This window comes from Erinaceus europaeus, chromosome 9 (genome assembly GCF_950295315.1).
Source record: "Erinaceus europaeus chromosome 9, mEriEur2.1, whole genome shotgun sequence".
Lineage (NCBI taxonomy): Eukaryota > Metazoa > Chordata > Mammalia > Eulipotyphla > Erinaceidae > Erinaceus > Erinaceus europaeus.
In genome coordinates this window covers 59,742,339-59,765,524 of record NC_080170.1, presented here as the reverse complement: position 1 = coordinate 59,765,524, position 23,186 = coordinate 59,742,339, and the positions used below count along the sequence as shown (strand labels likewise).

The 23,186-nt window shown below is 44.8% G+C and overlaps 1 protein-coding gene across 3 annotated transcripts in view; it reads right to left on the bottom strand.

The window, feature by feature from the left end:
- The window catches only part of GALNT10 (polypeptide N-acetylgalactosaminyltransferase 10), a 220,122-nt gene extending 212,677 nt beyond the window's left edge, over window positions 1-7,445 (bottom strand). Inside the window, exon 1 of one of the 3 annotated variants that reach the window (XM_060198024.1) lies at window positions 7,086-7,445. In XM_060198024.1, the coding sequence (XP_060054007.1) occupies window positions 7,086-7,241 (156 nt within the window). In that variant the 5' untranslated portion in view covers window positions 7,242-7,445. The remainder of the gene's footprint in view (window positions 1-7,085) is intronic. The other 2 variants (XM_007534373.3, XM_060198026.1) reach the window with 2 other exon arrangements.
- Between the last annotated feature and the right edge of the window lie 15,741 nt (window positions 7,446-23,186).

Genomic DNA, 23,186 nt, shown 5'->3' with positions numbered 1-23,186 from the left:
TGTAAGCCCTGGACCCTCATGCCTCTCCATTTTCTTTTCTTTTTAAAATATTTATTTATTTATTTCCTTTTGTTGCCCTTATTATTTCATTGTTGTAGTTATTATTGTTGTCATCATTGTTGGATAGGACAGAGAGAAATAGAGAGAGGAGGGGGAAGACAGAAAAGGGGAGAGAAAGACACCTGCAGACCTGCTTCACCGCTTGTGAAGCGAGTTCTGAGGTTTCAGAAGGATGCAGAGGCACAGGACTTATTTGTTCTGTGCTAGCAAAATAAGGACTAAATAAATGGAAGCAAATAAAAAAGGGAAGCTATTATGATTATCTATATTATTATCCCCGTCATCATTCTTCTTATTCGTGTCATTTCATACCAGAGCTTTTATCACCTTAGAAAAATGGATAAAAATTCAGCATCTTAAGATCAGAATTCTCAAAGGGAAGTAGAAGACAGTGTCTTATTTCTCCTTTTTCTTGCCTGTCTACACTCAGCAGAGGGCAGCAAGCAGGAGCTATCCAGAGACCAGAGAGAAAAGAGACACATGGAAAGAAAGCTACACACTCATAAATATACACCCACCCACCTACCTACAAGCAGAATTGTTTAGCTTCTAAAGTCTGAATACTCTGCCTCCTCCTGCTAAGAGGGCCAGGCAGAAAAATGTGGAAGCTGAAGAGACAGAAGTTCCTTTTCAGCTTGAGAGAAAATTTCAATGAATTGACTTTTAATGTGTATGTGGAGAGGGGGGCTCTTGGGACATCTGGTGGGAAGAGGAAGGTAATAGAACTCAAAGAAAGATCAATGAAGGTTCCACTGTTTCATCTCCATACTACATGATCATGAGTTTGGCTCTCCTTAGGAGGAAACTAAGACCCACAGAGTTCTCAGCGTCTTAGTCCATAAGTGGGAGGCTACAATGGAGACAGACCTCCAGATTGCACCTCAGACATGCAATGGACAGTGGTGACTGCCTAGGATTCTGGCATGGACTCCTGCTGGCTTCTTCCCTAGATTTCACTTCCCCTCCCTCTTTCATATGCATGCAGATTTCTCTATGGGGAACAACTCTTTTTACACCCCACTGAGTGCCCACCTCTCCCACCTGTCCCCAACCCCTGGTTCCCAGGAGCAGCTCAATCAGCATAGTTTGTCATCCTGAGAATACATTCAACATGAATTGGGCCCCTAGCACTTCAGAGGATCTTCCCAGAGCTACAGGAAAGAAGTGTGCTTTCTTTTATACATTCCAGGGGAAACAGACATTCCTCCAAGATCTGGAGCAGGATATGAGATCTGACAGGACAGCAGTCATGTTCTGCTATTGTGGACACTTGGTCTAGGGTGGGGGCCTCTAGATCATACCATACACAAAGCAAAGTACAACTACAGGAGCTAATCTATGTCATCTTCACTTCAGCCCAGGTGGCTTAACATACTGTTAGTGCAGCTGATGTAGAATCTAAGATAGTTCCTAAGTTCAAATCAGTTCTGTCAGCCAGATAGCAGTGGCAGTGCCACACGCTCTGCCTCCTTTTAACCCTTCTAGTGCCCTGCTGGATCCCTCTGCCACCTTAAAATGCAACCTAAAACTACAAAAGCTTTGGTAAGAAATTTTATTGGAAACAGACGTTCCCCACCCCTCCCACCCCCATCAAACAAAATTGAGTAAGTTCCATAGATAACTGATCTCAATAAGCCAGTGGCTAAAGCTGGGAGTAATAATCTTGGTTCACAAAGGAGAGAAGAATCAAATGCAAGGATTTGGAGGGCTGGGGTGGGGAGGGACTCTCCAGGGTGAAATAACAATAAAGTGGAGAGAACTGAATTTTACTCTACATTCCTCCCTCTGAGAGTTGGTCTCCTCTCCTGAAGCTGCAAATAGAGACCAGGGGGCTTCTGAAGCTCCTGCATGTCCTGTAGGGGAGGCCATAGGCATGAGGCTATTTCTTTCCTACTGCACTGGTCAAGAGAACAGAGATTGTTAGAAACAAGACTTTTCTTTCCTTCTTTTCTCTCTCTCTTTGTCTCTCTCCTTCTCTCTTCCTTCCTTTCTTTCACCAGAATATGGTTAAAGTCTGGCTTCTGGTGGTGCTAAGGATTGAACCTGGGTTCTTTGATGCCTCAGGCATGAATGCTTTTCTGCATAACTACTATACTATCTCCCCAACAAAATATTTATTTAAGTCTTTCTGGTCTTAAGACTTGCCCATCAGCTCCTCCCTTGCCAGCTCTGACATATATATGGGAAGGATTAGTGGATCAGATAAAAGCAAAATACAAACTCCACTGCAAACACCATCCTGAGCATTTAACATTTAGGGTTATGCTTCCACCAAGTTTGTCACCTGCTGCTTTTTTCACAATGAGATTCTCATGGCATCTCTGACGGTGGAAAAGGTACAATTAGCCAGCTAAGTGCAATAAGCCTTGCTTTTTCATCCCTAACTCCGTTATTTGTGCATCATATCACTTGGCTCACCAGATTAAAGGTTGGACAGCCTGAGACCACAGTCTGTGGGAAGGCATTTAACTATGAGTGTGTCCCTCACAGTAGCCTCATCCACGCTAGAGTCAACACTACTAAGCTCCTCCATGCTTCCAAGCAAAGGCACAGAACCTCAGATGTTAGAGTATCTAACTACAAACTATCTGTTTGGTATACAGCAAATGAGTTTCAACAGATCATTAACTGGAGTAGCAGCATTGGCAACAGAAGCCAAATCAAATAGGTTTTGTGGGAGAAGAGACAGATTAGCCAGGGTTGCCCTGGAATGGGTTGAGGTTCAGGAAGCATCACCAGGCTACCCATATAGGTTTCCCTTCTGAATCTATGCTCTCTTTTCACAGATAAAGAAAGCAAGGCCTAAAGAGGTTAAACTGCTTTCCTGAGGTCACACAGTCAGGATGAAGGCAACAGAGAGGTCTAGAAGCCAGGCCTCTCTGTTCCTGGCTTTCCTAGACTAGGCTCTTGGATGGAGAGAGAGCAGCCAGGGAGCCAGATCTGCTCAGGTAGATGAACAATCCTCCCTAGAGGCATCAAATTTCAGCTGGGCAGGCAGACAGAGAAGTGATTAGCAATCGAAGGATCCCAACTCTTCCATGGCAATGAAATCATTCTAAGGCTGCATTTCTATGGTATTAAATTTTCTGATAGATAAAGTTCTACCACCAGATACACTGGGGGAAAAAGTGTGTGAGGGGGAAAGTATTGATTTCTGGCTGTTCTAAGAATAAAGTTCAGCTCTGACACAATGTAAAACTTAAAGTCATTGGTATTCCATTATCCCACCTATTTCTATCCCACGGTAGTTATTATCTAATGAAGTCACTTCTAACAAAAGATTAGGCTCAGAAATAAGAAGAGACCATGTCATGTTTCCTAGCACAGGTTTTCTTTTTCCCCTTTGTAAAAAATAAAAACACCTTATTTATTCAGTAAGGGATGGAGGGCTAGAGGGAGGATGAGAATATCACTCTGGCATATTTGATTACCAGGGATCAAAATCAAATTCAGGACTTTACACCTGCTAGTCCTGTGCTCTACTGCTGAGCCACCTCCTTGATCACAACTTAAGACAGCTTTTCTTTCTAAGCTATTTTTTTAAATATATGATTAACAGTGATTTATAAGACTGCAGGATTACAGGGTATAGTTTTACACTGCATCTACCACTGAAGTTCTGTGCCCCACCCTACCAATAATAACCACCATAGTTTTCACAGTTAAGACAGATTTTTAATGGCCAGTTCTCAAGCCTGGAATATGCAGCAAACTAAAGAAGTAAACCACAAGGTTGAATAGACTGGATTCAGGAGTGAGTGGGACCTCCCAAAGAAATATGAAGAGGGCTTCAAGACTGGCTTCTCTTACTTGGATTTGTACAGAGAAACTAGCTGCCTGACTAGATGAATGCTGAGGTACTAGAAGCAGATGCTATCCCAGATCCAGAGGTAGACCTCAAAAGAGCCAGCAAGAAAGTAGACTCAAGTGCTAGCAGATGAGAAATGCTCTCCATCTGAAACTTCTGACTCTTCAGTCCAGTAGAAAAATTAAGGAGGTTCAATGACTGCTCAAGCATAGGTATGTTATCCTCAAAGAAATATCCCTCAAGCCCGCATGGGATATACTTTTCATTTAGGCAAAGTTCTGTCAGCTTCTCTCCAGGATCTTTGTTATTCTTTCTAGCAAAAAGGGTAAAACGTTCATTCTCAACAACTACAAAAGCAACAGGCTGAGCTCAGAACTGGTCACTTTGCTGAAAAGAGCAGGTTGACTTGCTCTACCACGTTCCAGCACACAGGGGTAAGGGAGGAAGTGCACTGTGCTGAGAAATCAGACTTTTCCCTCAAAGCCAGCTGACATTCAAACAAGGAACAGGGGGCAAAGCCCAGTGCTGCATCTGCAGGGGAGTCAAACAAAAGGGGCTGTGTAGAAATTTGGCAGAATGGTGCTAAAAGGCAGCAGATGAATGCTGAAATCTTTAGCACCTAGGAGGGCTTATCATTAGGGACATGGCTCTATTCCCCTGTTCTCAGAGGTTCTCTTTAAAGGAAAATATATCCACCCCCCCACACACACACACACACACACCACCACCACCACCATTGAACCCCTTTGCCTTTTCCTCCTCTTTTATTATGACATTCCAGAGCACAAGTGAGCAAGAACTAAACCTCCCAGCCAAGCCTATCTGTTCCTGTGTGTTAGGGGCTCTGAGCAGCACCAGCTGTTGATACCCCCTCCCCTTGCCCCCAAAAGGCTGTCCAGCTCCATCAGTTCTGTCCTACACAAGTGAGTAATTGACTTTGAAAGCTCAGGCCAAACTGGCAGTTAACCTTAACCTTCTCTCCACACATCTGGGTCTATACAAAAGCAAAGTCAGGGTCTCTGGCATCCACAGAAAATGAAAGATGATGGCTTTCTCTAGGCAGGGATAGAATGTCAGCCATTGTTTTAGAACTGACTCCAGCTATTCTGAAGGAGAGTCTATACTCAGGCAGACCACTCCTCCCCTGTTCCTGGGCTGTGTCCTTTTCCACCAGAATGGCATCACAGAATGTGACAGGGAGGCTCAGAGGGAGATGGCAGGTACCCAAGTTCACAGGAGAACTGAGGACAAGACTGTGGCCTGCTGACCCAGGAGCTAGTCAGATAAGATTCATGAAGAAAGGGGGTCAGGCAGCCTAGCGGGTTAAGCGCATGTGGCACAAAGCTCAAGGACCAGCGTAAGGATACTGGTTCCAGCCCCTGGCTCCCTACCTGCAGAGAAGTCGCTTCACAGGCGGTGAAGCAGGTCTTCAGGTGTCTTTCTCTCCCCTTCTCTGTCTTCCCCTACTGTCTCCATTTCTCTCTGTCCTATCCAGCAACGACAACGACATCAATAATAGCTACAACAATAAAAACAAGGGCAAAAAAAGGGAATAAATAAATAAATAAATAAAATTTTAAAAAAGATTCATGAAGAAAAACTCATGGATACAGAATTTAAGGGTGAGAGGCCTCACTAACATAATCTGATCATTTGAAGTAGTCAGGATATTAATTTCTAAATCTCCAGAATCAGCTATTTCAAAGTCCATCAAGTAGATTAAGTGAGAATTTGGGTGGCGCTGGTACAAAAATCACATACTCCCACACACATCTCTTTTCCCCACACCTTCCAAACTCTGGTATGTTTTGCTTCTTTCTCTGCAGAAAATGTACTTGTTTAGGTAACTAAGACAAGGTTTGAAGGTCAGGTGAACAAGCTTCTCTCTTTGACTATCTAGAAATGTCATAGGATCACAAATAAGTTATACGTAGAGAAAAAGGAGGGTGAGAGGTCTGAGTTGCCTGTTGGGTTTGAACCAGGGGTCTAGGAAAGGAGCTGGGGTCCTGGGTTTGCAAGCAGTAAGATCTGTCAGGTCTCCAAGATGGGTTGCAACAATTACCAGGCTGGCTCAGACTGGTCAGCCCTGTGGCAAAGAGCCCTAGGCGCTCCAGATGCCAGACTGCCCAGAAAACAGCCCGATGCTGTGAAGAGAAAGGAAAACCACCAGCCCAAACGTCAGCCTCTTTCCTCATCCTGCCAACCATCAGTCAAGTCTGCCCCTGGGGGCACAAGTCTTCCACTTCCCATGAGACCTGGAATATCTCATAAAATCTGAAACTCCCACTGGGTCAAGCAACTCACACAAGCAAATTCATATAGGCACCTTCTAAACCTTAAGTCTAAGAGATATAGTGATTCCACAGAGCTGCTATCAGTCTCTGTGTATGCAGTGGACACACACGCGTAGAGAGCGAGGGGAGGAAAGAAACAATTCCCATTTCAGTCTGGGCTGCAAGAAAGATAGCACCTAACAAGATGGGACAAGTTCAGGAGGGGTCAGGGGTACTCTGAAGAGGGACAGGTAGGCTTCTGATTATTCATCTCCAGAACACTGGGAACAACAACAAAAAAAAAGCTCTGCGAAATCTGGAGGGTTCTCCCATCAAGATTCCCTACTCTTGGTGTCCTAGAAGGTCAAGGGCAGCAGAACCCTACAAGACCAGAGTTCGCCCGCCCCCTTCCCCAGCCCAGGGCCTGAAGTTCACTCCCGCTGGAAGCATGATCTTTGCACCCAGCAAGGAATCTACAGGATCCAGCGAAAGGGAAGGACTGGGCAGGAGGTAGGGGAGTGTGTGTGTGGGGGGGAGAAGGTAAGTCCTGGGGTACCCTTGGCCTGGGGCGGGGCTGATCTGAGTAGACTATGCCGAATCAGCAGGTGGGGGCAAGCCAAAGAGACCTGCACCCTAAATAGAAGGACCAGCGCCTCCAGAAGGAGTCATCCTGGGACATATGGACGCAGAGAGAATCCTCCCAAAGACACAGACAAGCACAAAAGGGAACAGAAACCTGGAGGGAGAAAGCCACCTCGGAACTGGGCGCCCGCTGCCCCGGCTTCTAGCAGTGGTTAGCTAGAATGGAGCCTCAATTTCCCCACCCAGGAAATGGGGAGAACGCGAAGTCATGGGAGACAGCGGGAAGGTGGAGAAAGGAGGCGCGGGCCCGAGAGAAATGGGGGTGGTAGGCAGCGATCCCACCGCCCCGCAGCCGGACTCACCTGCGCGGCCTCCGGGGCCCCCGCCGCCGCTCCCCCGGGGGTGCCGTCGGGCTGCCGCTCCCGGTACAGCGCCCAGAGCCCCACGTTGGGCACCAGCACCAGGGCCGCCAGCAGCAGCGCCACCGCCTGCAGGAGCCTCTTCTCCTTCCGCCTCATCGGGGCCGGTCCCCGCCGCCCGCCCGTCCCTGCCAGTCCCCGCTCGCCAGTCCGCGGCTGCACTCGGCGACCACAAGCGGCCGCGGCACCGGCCCCGCTCCAACTCCGCGGCACTTCCGCCGCCCGCCAGCCGGGGAGCGGGCGCCGCCACCTCTTCGCCGCCAGGGGGGACCCCGCTCCGCCCGCGCCCGCCACGCCCCGCCACGCGCCCCTCCTCCCGCCGCGCGTCCCCGCCCGCGCGTGCCCGCGAGGTCCCGGCCCGAGCGCGCCCCCGTCTCCGTTGCTTGGGCTGCGGGGCCCGGCGGCCGCGGCCCCGCCCCCGTGCTGAGCGAGGTCCCGCTTGGGCGCCGTGCCCTCCCGCCCACAGCCGGCGGGTTCCTGGGGAGGCGAGCAAGTCCGGTTCCTGCAGTGCCAGGAAGCCAGGACCCTCTCGGACCCGGCTCGGTGTTCCCGGGTGTGGAATGGGGGGAAGAGCTGTGCTCCCGCTGCCTCAGCTTGGAGGGGTGCAATAGGTGTGCACGCCCTTACTAGACTGGAGTACCTATGGCTGGTCTTGGTCTTGTTCCTGCACACTGGTCGGGGTGGCCCCAGCTCTTTACTCTTGCAAGCCCGGTTCTGTGGAAGAGGTCGGTTTCCCCAGACCTCTGGCGGTTCGCTTTCGGTCCTGGCCAACCGTCAGTGCCGGCCTATTGTGGGACACTTACACCGTGCCAGAACCCAAGCGGTGAAGTCCTGACATCTAGGAGCGGACACATTCAACACGTGATGGCACTAGATGAGAGACTAGGCGTCTGTGTCCAGTGGAGGTCCCGGACCCCCACAGCCAGACTGGAGGTGGCCCCCGAGGCCTCTCAGGTCTCTTTGCCCTCCTCTGTGAGGCAGGACCCTGCACGCCCCTCAGTGGTGTCTCCTTTGCCAGAGCACCCTCATGAGCCCTGGCATTCCTGCCTTACAACTAGTCCTGCTGGGGATCTGTGAAATCACAGCTCTGATATTGAAATCTGCTACAGAAGCTTGGAAGAAGCCATCACCTCCACTTCTGAGCCCACTTCCCTGCGGTGACCTGCTGAGGCTCATCAGACTTTCTAGTCCCTGTACTCCCTGATCCAGCTCCCTACTTTACCTCCTGTGCTGGGGTGCTCCTACACAGAAAGCCCTCTCCACCTGTGTATACTTTCCAGCCTGTGGACACCTCCTCCATAAAGTCCTCTGAGACTCCTGCCAAGGTCTATCTTTGGATTCTGTCATGGGAATATTTGCTTCTTGTTGAATTGTTACTCAGCCAGCTCCATGATGAACCCTTGACCTCATTACCTCTTGAAAAGCTCATGCATTTCTAGTCCTGTGTGCAAGGAGAAATTAAGAACTCCACAACTAGAATTATCTTGTTTTAACAGAGGCCCCATAGTATCACCCTTCGGCTCAGATGCCTCCCTGGATCCCTATTAGGAACCCAGAAATCTTAGATGCCTTTAGGGTTAGCCCCTGCATGAACTCTTTTCATAGTGTCGCCATAGTGCCAGACACATTTCTGCATCTGGGTCCCTGCATTTGCTACTTGCATTTGCTACCTCTGCCTAGAATGCTCACTTTTCTACTCTGTATCTTTTTTTTCCCCCTGTGCTAAAGTGACAGAACTATTCCATTTCATCATTCAATGGCATTAACTATGTCCACATTATTTTACTGCTGTTATTGTTATCTGTGATCTCAGAATCTTTTTCATCATCCCAAACTTTCCTCATTTCAGCACTTTCTATTTCTCCTTGCCTCAGCCTCTGGCAACCACCATTCTGCCTTCTATCTTTATGAATTTGACTGTTCTAGGTACTTCATGTAAGTGGGATTATATAACATACACTCTCCTGTTCATTTCCCTTACTGTAATGTTTTCAGGGTTCATCCATGGTATGTATACAAATTTCCTTCCTTTTAACAATAAAATAATATGCTATTCTGTGCACATTTTGTTTATCCATTCATTCGTCCACAGACATTTGGATTGTTTCTACCTTTCAACTACTGTGAATAGTGCTGTTCTGAGCAAGCTTTCTACTTTTTATACTGCGGTTGATATTAGTATTTATGTAATTGAATTTTCATCCTTCTCTTTGACAAAAGTGGACATTCCTAGGAGGAAAGATAGTGTTGCAGATTCTGTATGTGCCTCCACATCTCAGCACCAAGCTAGAGATAGTGCTGCCAGAGCCATACTTTCACAGACATGGGGCTCAGGCTGCTACTGGGGACTCATCCATGACTTTCCTTCATATGAAAATAATCCCTGAGAGCAGATGGGAACAGGTCAACTGGTAAAGCATGGAGGCTTCCATGCCTGAGGTTTGTGGTTTGCTCCCTGATACCACATGTACAGAAATGGTGCTCTGACTTCTTTCTCAGGTGAAACCCTATCTTGTATGAACTAACTAACTAAATAAATATTTTTAAAAGACTACTCTTTGAGAATCCTCACCTGGGCCCATGAGGCCTCACAGAATCTCATGCTGCCCTTTTTCTACCCTTTGAGTTATTCCATCTTCTTGATCAGTTCCTCTGACACTACACCTGGATAATACCTGCACATTTGCTGTTTGTATTGTCTAGAGAGTGCTTCCTCCACAGCTTAGCAGGATGTCTCCCTCCCTTCTCTCAGGAACCAGAGCAAATGTCCTGCTTTAGAGACAGTATCTCTCACCAACTTATCTGAAAATATCACGGAGCACGAGCTTTTTTCTTCAGAACAGGTTATCATTTCAGGCTTCCTCCACCAGAACATGGGCTTCCAGTAAGGTGGAGCTTTGCCTTGTCTTTCTTTCCTTCTTTTTCTGTGTTTGTTTTTGTTTTGTGCTTTCTTGTCCTCTATAGTATGCTCTTCCTTTTGCTAGAACAAAATGCCTTTTGGGGGAATAAAAAAACAAAACAAACCCCAAAACTGGGACTTCTTCCAGGCAGAGGAAGTGATAAACAGGTTGCCCTCATCTTCTTTGGTCAAAGTGGCACAAATTAAATCAGGTATATGGGTTCAATCATCTGTAGCCAAGTGGGGGGGGGTCCCCCAGATCCAGGATACAGAAGATGTTCACATGATTGGCTAAGTGAAAGACAGCAGCTGAGGTCATACTGAGGAAATTCTTTGCTTATTTGTTTTTTATTGGGGAATAATGGTTTACAGTAAAGACAGTTATTAGTACATGTGTAGATTTTTTCAACTTTCTGCAAAACACTTTCACCCCCAGCCTAGGTCCTTCTCAATCATCATGCACCAGGACCTGAAAGCCCCTCCCCACCACCACCACGAGTCCTTTACTTTGGTGCATTACAACAAACCTGGTCCAACTTCCACTTTGTGTTTCCCCTTTCTGTTCTGTTCTTATTTCTCAACTTCTATTCATGAGTGAAATCATTCTATATTCAACCTTCTCTTTCTGGCTTATCTCACTTAACATGATTCCTTCAAGCTCCATCCAAGATGATGTGAAGAACGTGGATTCACCATTATTAATAGTTGAGTAGTATTTCATTCTGTATACCACAGCTTTCTTAGCCACTCATTTGTTGTTGGACATGTAGGTTCCTTCCAGGTTTTGGCTGTAACAAATTGTGCTGCTATGAACATAGGTATACACAGATCTTTTGGGATGAGTGTGCCTGATTTCCTAGCATATATCCCCACGAGAGAAATTGCAAGGTCACAGGGTAGGTCCATTTCTAGCTTTCCAAGAGTTCTCTAAACTGTTATCCACATGGGTTGGACCAATTTACATTCCCACCAGTACTGCAGGAGTATTTCTCTACCCCCACAACCTCTCCGGCATTTGTAGTTACTATTGTTTCTGATGTATGACATTCTCCCAGGAGTGAAGTGGTATCTCATTGTTGTCTTCATTTGCATTTCTCTGACAATCAGAGACTTGGAGCATTTTTTTATATGTCTGTTGGCCTTTTGGATCTCTTTTTTGGTGAATATTCTGGTCACATTCTCTCCCCTCTTTTGAATGGGGTTATTTTTGTTTTTGTTGCTAAGTTTGGTGAGTTCTTTATATATTTTCGTTATTAGCCTTTTGTCTGATGTATGGCATATACAGATCTTATCCTGTTCTGTAAGGAGTCTTTGTTTTGGTGGTGGTTTCTTCTGCTGTGCAGAGCTTTTCAATTTGATATAGTCCCATTGGTTTATTTTTGTTTCTGTCTTCCTTGCAATAGGACTTGAGTCATTGAAGATGCATATAAAACTTAGATGGAAAAGAGTTCTGTTGATATTTTCCGCTAAGTATTTGATAGTTTCTGGTCTAACATCCAAGTCCTTGACCCACTTGGAGTTTATTTTTGTATGTCTCTCTCCTCCCTAGCCTATCTCCCAGCTCCCAGAGTAGCCTATGGAAAATTTATATTTGATATTTTTTTGTGTGCAGGTTTTACCCAAGTGACATGTTGACGAAAGTGGCACACCGGCCTGGCCACCCTTCCAGGAATTCTCCAGCCCAAGGACCAGCTCTGATCCCAGGGCTCTGATTCTTCCTACAATAAAGAATGGGGTGGTACAGAGGGAGGCAGCTCCCATAGCTTTATTTCATTCATGGGACAGAAACTCTGGAGATATGTGGGCTGCCCATTAGCTCTGTTTGTTTTCCTGTGAAAACTGCTTACTGACTTAAATTGGACAAGAAGTGTTACTTTCAAAGATGGAGCCAGTGTAGGCCTGCGGTGGGCATGGAATGCAGGGCCTCTGTAGATGCCTGAAGCAGTGTAGTAATTACATCAGAAATGCCCTCAAGGTCTAAAAGAACTAGTTACATGGAGAAATCCAGGTATGGCACTAGTAAGAACACCAAGGAGGAGAAATAGGCTCAATCACAAGATGAAAATCTTGGGCTTGGTCTCTCCAGTCTCAACTCCTGGCCCTGCCCTGTCCCCATACCCACTTTTTCCTGGTTCTACACTACCTCCTGCTTTACCTAGCTCCAGATCCTGGACCAGCCCTGATCTCTGTCAGAACCCTGATCCCACTTCTTTTCCCTTATCAGCTCTATTCTCACTGCCACTTCTATGTTACCTCATAGAGATACCCTCTCATACTTGAACACCTTTGGGAGGACTGTGTCCTCACTTCACACCCTACTTATTTCTTTATCATGTTCAAACCTTCTATGCCCATGCCTGACATGTGTACTTAGTTCCTTGTTTGCTCTTGAGCCCCTCCTAACAATGCTAAATGCATAGGGTGGAGGCTTGATCCCCACACACTGAACATCATACTCTGCTCAAATTCCTGTCTGTGGCAAGTGTCACTCTTTGCCTCCATTTCCTGCCTCAACTTCTTTTTTGGTTTAAAATAAGCTATTTATGGGAGTCTGCGCTAGCACAGCGGGTTAAGCGCATGTGGCGCAAAGCACAAGGACTGGCGGAAAGATCCCAGTTCGAGCCCCCTGCTCCCCGCCTGCAGGGGAGTCGCTTCACAAGTGGTGAAGCGGATCTACAGGTGTCTGTCTTTCTCTCCCCCCTCTGTCTTCCCCTCCTCTCTCCATTTCTCTTTGTCCTATCCAACAACAACATCAATAACAACAACAATAAAAAAAAAACAAGAGCAACAAAAGGGAAAATAAATATTTTAAATATTTTTAAAATAAATAAAATAAAATAAGCTATTTATTTGCTGGCTTACTCTTTGGTTTCCATCTTGTCACCAGCCACAGGCAGATCTTTCAGTCTCCTCCAGGATAGACCTTAGCAAGAATGGTAAACTGGGAGAGAGGGGCAGGTACAGTTGATGACAGGGAAATCTATCCCACCAGAGGCCCTTCCTATGGCTTTTGTTATGAACCCCATTTGTCAATGGCCACACCTTCAAGCTGGTCCTGAACCAAGGGGTGTGGAAGTAGAACAGATCTGCAAGTCAGAGGGGGCTGGTCTGCTGGACCACTCTCTGATACTTCTTTTTTAAAATTGTAATTAGTGATTTAATATTGATTTATAAAATTATAAGATAATGGTTATATTTCAATACCTTTACCACCACCAGAGTTCTAAGTCCTCATTTCCTCCATTGGAAACTGTATTAGTTCTCCCAAGATTACAGATGTGGGTTAACTAATATTTCTATAACTATCTACCTAAATTTATATATATTTGCTCATTTTTTTCTATGATCCTGCCCTTCTTTTTTAAGTCATATCTGCTACTTTTGAGTGTCTTCTTTTCTTTTCCTTTCTTTCTCCCCTCTTCTTTCTCCAGGTCCTGATGGAATTGAAGTTCAGAGCCCTCTGATCATCTTCCCCTAACATTTACCCCTCTGGGATTATGGAACAAAATCTCTGATACTCATGAACCACAGCTAAGTCTCCTAGCTACTCTGAAATTCAATTTCCTCATCTTCAAACTGGGGTAATTGTGACTCTATGATACAGTCTCTGGGCAGGGGAGAGAGAGGTCAGCCTGACACTAACACATCCCAGGATACTCTGCAGGCTGGATCCTGTGTCTGCTGCCAGCCTGAAGCCTGGATATGGAGATCAGAAAGACTTGCAGCTCTATAACCTCTCAGCAATGTCTTTTGCCACCAGAGTGTTTATGACAATTGGTTCATCATTTGCTCTCTCCCCTGCACAGATCTGCAGGCCCCATGAGAACATATACTATGAGACTTCTGGTTTTGGTTTGGGTGAGCTTTTTCTCCCCCTGCATGCATGCTCCCAGTATAATGCAAAGACCAAAATAAGTGCTCAACAGATATTAGGAAAGTGAGTAAGTTAATCAATTAGTCTCTTAATTGTTCATTAACACTGGTGTTAATGACCTAAATGACTCTCTCTCCAGGTTAGTCATTTAATGAGGCTCAAACTTCTAATACAGAGGAATAGAAGGAAGGATCCTGGAGTTAAAATCCCACCCACTGGTTATAGCTTAGAGCAGTTTAGACTTTGCCCCTAACTTCCTGTGTAGCTTCAGACAAGTTGTTCCTCTATCCTGAGCATCAGATTTGTCCCATGTGGGCCTGAGACTGTATGAGGTAGCAGAAATTAGACATGTTTAGAGAAATGCAGGGTATGGTGCATTAGATAGAAAAGTTCCTTGTTTCTAAATTTCTGAGACTCAGTCTTAGAATTGATGGGAAAGGGGGCACCAAACACAGAACAACACTCAAGGGCTTCAGTCCAGAGGGTGTTTGGGCAACATTGTAGCTCCTAGTCTGAATTAGGAGAAAGGGAGTGCAGGATGCCTGTTTGAAATGGCCTCTAGACAGAAAATTGCTCATATAACTGAGTTGACTTTTGTCATTTCCACAATACAATGCCAATTAAACCAACCCTGCTAACTATTAGGATGCTATTGAATCAAGATAGGAGGAGACTCAAGTAGAACACGATCTGAAATAGCAAACAGAAGACAATGAGTCTCAAACAATAAACACAGCATGTTATCAGATGGGCATATCACACCAAAGTGTGAGCCACAGTGTCAGATACAAATCTCAGGTGTGCATGAAACCACCTTCCTCCAGGCATTGCTGCTAAAATAAACATCAGGGCTTTGGGTAATAGTCTGCTTCCCATCTCACCATTTTTCATTTCTACATGAAGGAAAGCAGCTGCACAAAATACAAATTGATATTGTGGGAGGCAAAGCATAGGAGGGAGACTGACTTCCTAGGAATCTGAGACTCTTGAAAAAGTGGCACCTTTGTTAAATAAAGCCTGGTAGTCTCAACTCTAACTGCACATAGCATCATCTGCAGACTTTTTCAACTTCTAGATGCTCACCTTGCACTCCAGGACAATTCAGTCAGAATTTCTGGGTGGGACTCAGCCATTCCAGTTTAGTTCCAGTTCACAATTAAGTCTGAGGAAATTACTGCTCAGATACTTGACATTTGGTTCAAAAGCCCCTTTTAAAGGGGGTTCCACCTCAGTGGCAGGTTATCTGAGGTTCCACTAGGTGGCACCTTCCAGCAAACTTCCAAGGGTCCAGAAAGATCTGCTCTGGGTTTTACAGCAAGGAGGGATTCTGAAAGCAAGAGAGGGGTGAGGTGGGGGATCTTATGGCACTGATGGATTTGAGTGCCTGAGGGGATGGCTGTCCTTGATGGTTAACAGCTTGCTGGTGAGCACTGTTGCCACAGTCCCTGAAGCTTCGTGCAGGTGAAGAAACAAGAGTACTGGAGACTAGAAGGGCAACTCACAGTTCCCAGGCACTCTGATCTTTCCTTTCCAATCCATCTGAGAGGAACAATGAGACTCTGTGCCTATAGTGGTGGCTAGCTGCTCTATCTGACTGCTCAGTCAACAGCACTCTGCTTTTTCTTGGGGACCTCCCTTTCTGCATCTCAGATGACTCTTTCCTAGTGCCTGGTCCAAAATGGATGCCCATCTCCCAAGTTTCCACGTGGAGGCTCAGGGTGCTAAGAGAAAGGCTGTCAGCTCACCATGAAGTGTGTGCTGGATAGTCTGACATCTGTCCCCTCCCTACCCCAGGCAAGTGATATAAAACATCAGTGTGCTTCCTTGTCCTCTGTCTTGCTGTTGGGACAATGCCTCAGCACTGTGTCTGCCACAGGCCACAACTCCTTCCACATACACCCCCTACTGGTCTAGTGCAGGATAGCACAGAACTGTTCATATATACATATTTAGATATATGTATGTATACACATATATTTTATGTGTTGGTGGGGGTGGTCAGTAGGGCCTTATACATTCCAAGAATGCACTCTACTGCTGAGCTTCCCAGCCTAGAGTAGGGCTAGTTCTAGTCCCTTTACCCTACTGCAGTGCCCTCTTTTAAACCCTCATCAACTTGTGAGCCACTGCCAGAGCGGAGAAGCTTCCTAAGAACCCAAGTATGGCAGTAGTCTTAAGAAAAATACAATCAGAAGAGTAAACACAAGGAGAACCTGAACTGGAATTGGTGTATTGCATCAAAGTAAAAGACTCTGGGGTGGGTGGGTGGGGGGAGAATATAGGTCCAAAAAGGATGACAGAGCACCTAGCGGGGGTTGTATTGTTACATGGAAAAGTGAGAAGTGTTATGCATGTACAAACTATTGTATTTACTGTCAAATGTAAAACATTAATTCCCCAATAAAGATATTAAAATAATAATAATAATAATAAAGAAAAAAAGAAAAGTACAGCTGGGAGGTCACCCAGTTTCCCATGCCAACTCTGTCTTGCCTGCACTCTGACTCACCTTCTACGCTCATGTAATTACATTGATTTTATTGCCTAGTAAATGCTAAATGCAACCCTCCCCTCCAGACCTAATATTTGAGACAGCTCAACAACAACTAGATCAGGAACCAGCTACCCAGCTACCCACAGCCATAAAATGTGGTTTGAGTTCACTGTTCTGAAGGCCACTCCCCTGTTCACTTTGCACTCACCCTTGGTCTATAACTTGTTCAAGGGCTTCGAAAGTTTGAGCAAGACCACTCAAATTCTGCCTTAGAAACTAGGCACCAGGTTACATAGAAGGCACACATGGAAGCGTCTGGAGCTGGCATTCATATGACATCAGGAAGCCACTTTGTCCTAGATTCCATACAAAGAGACATTGCGGGAAAGCAGAAATCAAGAATACGCAGGAAATACATCATGCAAACAGAACACATCATGACCTCCAGCTGCATGGCTTCTGTTTCTCCACTTTCTCAGGTTCCTGCACTAACACTTCCATGAGGCTTCTTGCTACCCTTGCTTTCTCTTAATTTCTCAGTGAAATCTGTCCCTGGTAATGCATGGAGGCCTGGTCTTGGTATTAACAGGGAGAGTGTCTTCATGTCTAAGTTCAAGTTCAAGACCTTATCTTGAATAGTTTTCTAACTCCTTGGCCACTTCAGTCCTATGTCCTTTAAAACCTACTGTAGGGACTGTTCTGTGTTCAAACTGACCAAACTGCTTCCCACCGTGGACTCCTGCTGTGTTCAGCTGTTGGCCATGCATTTTGTACAAAACTGCTAGTAGTTATTCACCATAACCTTGTGGTCTCTCACCCCCACCCAGGGTGGCCCTAGTCATCCTTCCTGCAGAGGGGCTCATTTCCTCTCACCTCCTCAAACTGAAGCCTCTTCCTCTTTCTATGTTATATGTAAATTTCACATGTGAATAAAGATCATAGTGAGGTTAGTTAGTTAACAGATATGGAGCTTTTAAAACACATCCAGCTCAAAGACAGCACTTTCCATACACTGTTTCTTTCATAGCTTAATGAAGCATGTTCTGTTTTGGTTCCCATTTTCTAAAAAAGGAAATGGAAGCAGAAGGTGACTTGCCCAAAGGCAGCCTCTGGCCATTTATTTAGTAAGAGCTCTAGTGAGGTCTAATCCACAAGTGTGCAGACATGGGAGCTATGTGTGTGGGGTGGTATGGAGTCAACACAATCTGTTTTAGAAAATCTTCATCTCTTCAGAAGAAAACTCATACTCGCTGACTGTTCACTTACTGACAATAATACCCTTAGAGGCTAACATAGTGTCATAGGCTGGCAAAGAAGAACCATGGCGCCTTACATAAGAAGATAGTGGTATAAGACCAGTTAGTGATTACCAGAAGGAAAATGCTGGGACCAATGGAGGCAATTGTATATGAAGAATGAAACTGGAGTTTTAGTGGTGAATTTAGTGTATTATACCCAGCTGTTGATTTTTAATGATGCACACCTGAAGCAGTTTATATATTTTTCTTTTTCTTTTCTTTGCCTCCAGGGTTATTGCTGGGGCTTGGTGTCTACACTAAGAATCCACTGCTCCTGGAGGCCATTTTTTCAATTTTTTTTTTGATAGGACAGAGAGAAGTTGAGAGGGGAGGGAAGATAGAGAGGAGGAGAGAAAGATAGACACCTGCAGACCTGCTTTACTGCCTGTGAAGCAACCCCCTGCAGGTGGGGAGCCAGGGACCCCAACCGGGATCCTAGCACAGGTCCTTGCACTTTGTACTATGTGTGCTTAATCCGGTGTGCTACTGCACACCCCCCTGAAACAGTTTATATGCTGTTATACAATGGTGCAACTTCAATAAAAATTATATATATTTTAAAAGGAAGACAGTGGAAGGGAGAGAGAGCGCCTCTTCGCTCAATGCTTTTTACATTTCCAACACCAGACAAGGGTGTTGTTAAATTGTTCTACTTACTTATTTTATACTTCTCTCTAGAGCCATCTCTCCTTGTCTTTCATGTATCAAATCACAGTGACTTGCATGAATCCCTACATTAATGCCCTCAAGGCCAATTGGAAACAATATGAGTGCACTGTGATACAGATGAGAAAACCAACATTCCAGGATTGCAACAATTTGCTTGAAGTCCTGTAACTTGTAATCACCACTCTCTCTGTACTACACACTTTAGTGTAGAGATACTGTTCCTGTGGCCACACCACTCCGCCTACTGTATAGATATGTCTGGAGAAGCTACACTGCCAGACAAGTGGCAAGTGCTAGTGACTCAGTGGCTCAAGAGCTAGTTGGTGGAAAGGCATCATGAAACTGAGCAAAATATGACAGTTGGATTAGGAAGAAGAAGGAAGGTACTCACAGCTACAAGGGGAGGATATAGAATTAGATTTAAATGTTGTTAAAAATCCAGTTTTAGCACTCTTTGTGCTAAATTACACAGGACTCTCCTGGACTGTCCTAGTGAGACACTGAGTGTACCCATGTTCCTTGGGACAATTTTTTCCCTATAGGAAGCCTTCAGTAAACAAGTTCCTGACACTTAGCTGGAAAGACTTGAATGGACTCTCTCTGAATGGACTCTCTCTCCAGGGCTCTTACAGACATGGTTTTACATACAAGCTCATGTATGTACACACACACACACATATACACCTCAAAGCACAAAAAAGTTTCTTCTGGATGGACTGTTGGAGTTGTGTTCTACTGGGGGCATTACAGTGCTGCAGTAATGAAGACTTTCATGGTCTCTTGTTCTGTATTGTGGAAATGAATCCTCAGGAAAATTTTTCCATATACAAATTACTGTGTCAAAGGGCGAATGTAACTTTAGTGTAGAAAGTACTGCCAAAATCCCTACCATCAGGTTCAATCCTTTTGTTCTCCCACCAATGAAGTAACAGCATATCTGCTTCTTCCCAGCTGAGCTTCACACAGTTTATATAAAAATTACATTTCCGGGAGTCGGGCAGTAGTGCAGTGGGTTAAGTGCAGGTGCCACGAAACACAAGGACCAGCATAAGGATCCCAGTTTAAGCCCCCGGCTCCCCACCTGCAGGGGAGTCATTTCACAAGTAGTGAAGCAGGTCTTCAGGTGTCTATCTTTCTCTCCCCCTCTGTGTCTTCCCCTCCTCTCTCCATTTCTCTCTGTCCTATCCAATAATGATGACATCAGTAACAACAACAATAATAACTACAACAATAAAAAAAAAGTAAGGGCAACAAAAGGGAATAAATAAATAAATAAATATTTTTTTAAAAATTACATTTCCAATGCTTCTTAAAAATACCAAGATTTGGCAACACAGGACCTGGTTTCCTGCATTTCCCTAGCAAGCTGAGACCTAGGGACTATTGGCATCTGGACTGAGTGGTCACTGAGCTCTAGACCATGTCATCACTATAGTCTTTGTAGGTCTTGAGAAATTGAAGTACTGATCTGGAGTAGTCTCTTCACTGTGAAGATGACACACACTAAGTTCACAGAGGAAAGGGAGAGAGACAGAGAGTCTTTGACTCCAGGCCACTGCCCTTCTGTCCTCCAGAGTGAGTCTGAGGAGTAGTACTAGGAATGGTCAATGAAAAAAACACTGTAAATCTGACATTGAAATTGGGACTGGGCTTTCACATTTTCTCAGCTCAGTAAATATATCACCCCATCCTGTAATTGATTTCACTTTGACTAATTTGTGTAAAGAAGAGTGACAAGTTGATTTCTATGTCTTGTGAGCAACAAAGACAGAGCCACTGCCATATCAAAAGGATTCAGGTTACCATTCATTCATTCTTTCACTCACCCAATATAAGTTGTGGACCAGCTCATAATCTAGGCATGGTGAGGGGGGTTTCAAAGGTGGGTGTGCATAGCAACATAGGAATCTGGGCAGACAGAGATGCACACAGTTGGTAGTTTTATTACAGGGAAGTACACACACACATACACACACAGCCAGAGAGCTCAGAGGAGGGAACTTCTGGTTCAGAGGGGGGTGTCTGGGTGTATTCTGAAGGATGAGTAGGAGTTTACTCTAACAGACAAGGCTGGTGGTTTCTTGAAGATAAACACTGTCCAAGAAAATAGTCTCAAATACACCTACCATGATTTTGAGGACCCCCCTCCTTTCCAGAATGTCCAAGGCTTAGGATAAATTTTAGATTAGCATTTAAATCTGATGAAGACCTACTCTGACAAAGCCTCAACCCATATTTGATCAGCAAGTTAAATGAAATGCTTGCCACAGAAAAACTGGTTACTCTTTCAAGGAAATTATGCTACAGTGAGATATGTCAGACAGAGGATGACCGAGACCATATGATTTCACACGTGGAATGTAGTAATATTAATAAAGATGATGATGATGAAGCAGAATTCACAGAAATAAAGTGTAGAATGGCATCTACCAGAGGCTGGGGATAGGGAAGCTGGAGAGATGTTGTTTAAGGGTACACTAATAAAAAAATATTTTCTTTGAGGAAGTGAGATAAAAACCAGCTGAAAAAAGGTTGGGCAATAAAATAAATGAAGGGAAAAATGACTAAAATAAATATTCTGCTATTTAATTTTTAAAAGATTTTTGTTTATTTATTTAATAAGGAGAGAGACAGAGAAAGAGAGAGACAGAGTCCAGAACACACCTCTACTCTGGCACATGCAGTGCCAAAATGTAATAGAGCAAAAGAATTGAGGATTCTTTAAAGAGATGGTGAAGTAAAAATGAGGCCCTGAAGGTGAGATCTCATCCAATCTGACTGGTGTTCTTAAGAGAGAAGAAGGTGGGAGTCGGGCAGTAGCGCAGTGGGTTAAGTGCAGGTGGCACAAAGTGCAAGGACCTGTGTAAGAATCCGGGTTTGAGCCCCAGCTCCCCACTTGCAGGGGAGTCGCTTCACAGGCGGTGAAGCAGCTCTGCAAGTGTCTTTCTTTCCCCTTCTCTGTCTTCCCCTCCTCTCTCCATTTCTTTCTGTAAAAAAAAAAAAAAGAGAGATAGAAGAAGATCTGGACACACAAAGAAACAGTACAAGGAGGAGAGGCATGTGAGGACACAGCAAGGAGGCCCTTCACAAACCACGAAGAGAGACCATGGGAGAAACCAGCCCCAGACTCCTGGATTTCTAGAACAGAAAGAAATAACTTTCTCTGTTGGAACTTCCCAGTGTGTAGTCTTTTTTTCTTTTTTATGACAGCCCTAAAAATTTGCCCTACTGACACCAGTCAGGAATAGTAGTAAAAACAAGGACATGAGAGGAGGGATAGTAAGGCTGGAAATGGGGTGAGGGAGAGGGCTTTGCAGATAGCTAGAGCTAAGATACTTAAGCCAGAAAAGTTCTCCCAACACACAGTTTTCTATAGTAACCACTCAGTTTATATAGATTACTTACCTGTTATTCATTTATTTATTTATTTGATAGGACAGAGAGAAATTGAGAAGGGGAGGGGAGATAAAGAGGAAGAGAGAGAGATACCTACAGCCCTCCCCACTCCCTACTGTTATATATATTTTTATTTATCTATTTTTGTTTATCTTTTCACGAGAAAGACAGGAGGAGAGAAAGAACCAGACATCACTCTGGCACATATGCTGCTGGAGATTGAACTCGGGACTTCATGCTTGAGAGTCCAGTGCTTTATCCACTGTGCCACTTCCTGGACCACCTCCCTACTGTTATTATTATTTTTCTTTATAGAATATCAACACGTATGTGATATTACAGCTCTCAGACCAAGTTTTTCACTTAGATAGATGGGGAGAGAGACAGAGAGCACCACAGCATTGTAGCTTTCTTCCCCACCCCCACCTTCCACCCCCCAATGTTGCAGCACTTCTGTGTGGTGCTGGAGGCTTGGACTTGCATAGCAAAGCAGAAATCCAGATCTATCTCTTTTAGCCTCATATAGGCTTATTTTTTTAAAATATTTTATTTATTTATTAGTAAATAAATAAATAAAGATAGGAGATAGAGATAAATAAATGAAGAGAAAGATAGGAGGACAGAGAGAAAAAAAACCAAATATCACTCTGGTACATATGCTGCCGGGGATTAAACTCTGGACCTCATGCTTGAGAGTCCAATGTTTTATTCACTGTGCCACCTCCTGGACCATCTGTATAGCTTCCTTAAACTTTAATGTCAGCAATATGCCCCCCACACACCCCTTGTTTCTACATGGAGCCTAAGCCAACACATTCTTTTTTTTAATTTTTAAAAATATTTATTTATTTTCCCTTTTGTTACCCTTGTCGTTATTGTTGTTGTAGTTATTGTTGTTGTTATTGGTTTCATCGTTAGATAGGACAGAGAGAAATGGAGAGAGGAGGGGAAGATAGAGAGGGGAAGATAAAGATAGACAGCTGCAGACCTGCTTCACCGCTTGTGAAGCGACCCCCCTGCAGGTGGGGAACATTCTTTTTTTTAAAAACTGGAGTTTCATGCTCATGTCTACATAATTCCACTGCTCTTTTTAAAAAATATTTATTTTCCCTTTTGTTGCCCTTGTTTTTTATTGTTGTAGTTATTATTGTTGTTGTTACTGATGTCATCGTTGTTGGATAGGACAGAGAGAAATGGAGAGAGGAGGGGAAGGCAAAGAGGGGGAGAGAAAGATAGACACCTGTAGACCTACTTCACTGCTTATGAAGCGACTCCCCTGCAGGTGGGGAGCTGGGGACTCAAAACGGGATCCTTCTGCTGGTCCTTGTGCTTTGCGCCACCTGCACTTAACCTGCTGCACTACCACCCAACTCCCTCCACTGCTCTTTTTTAGATAGTGGAGAGACATCACAGC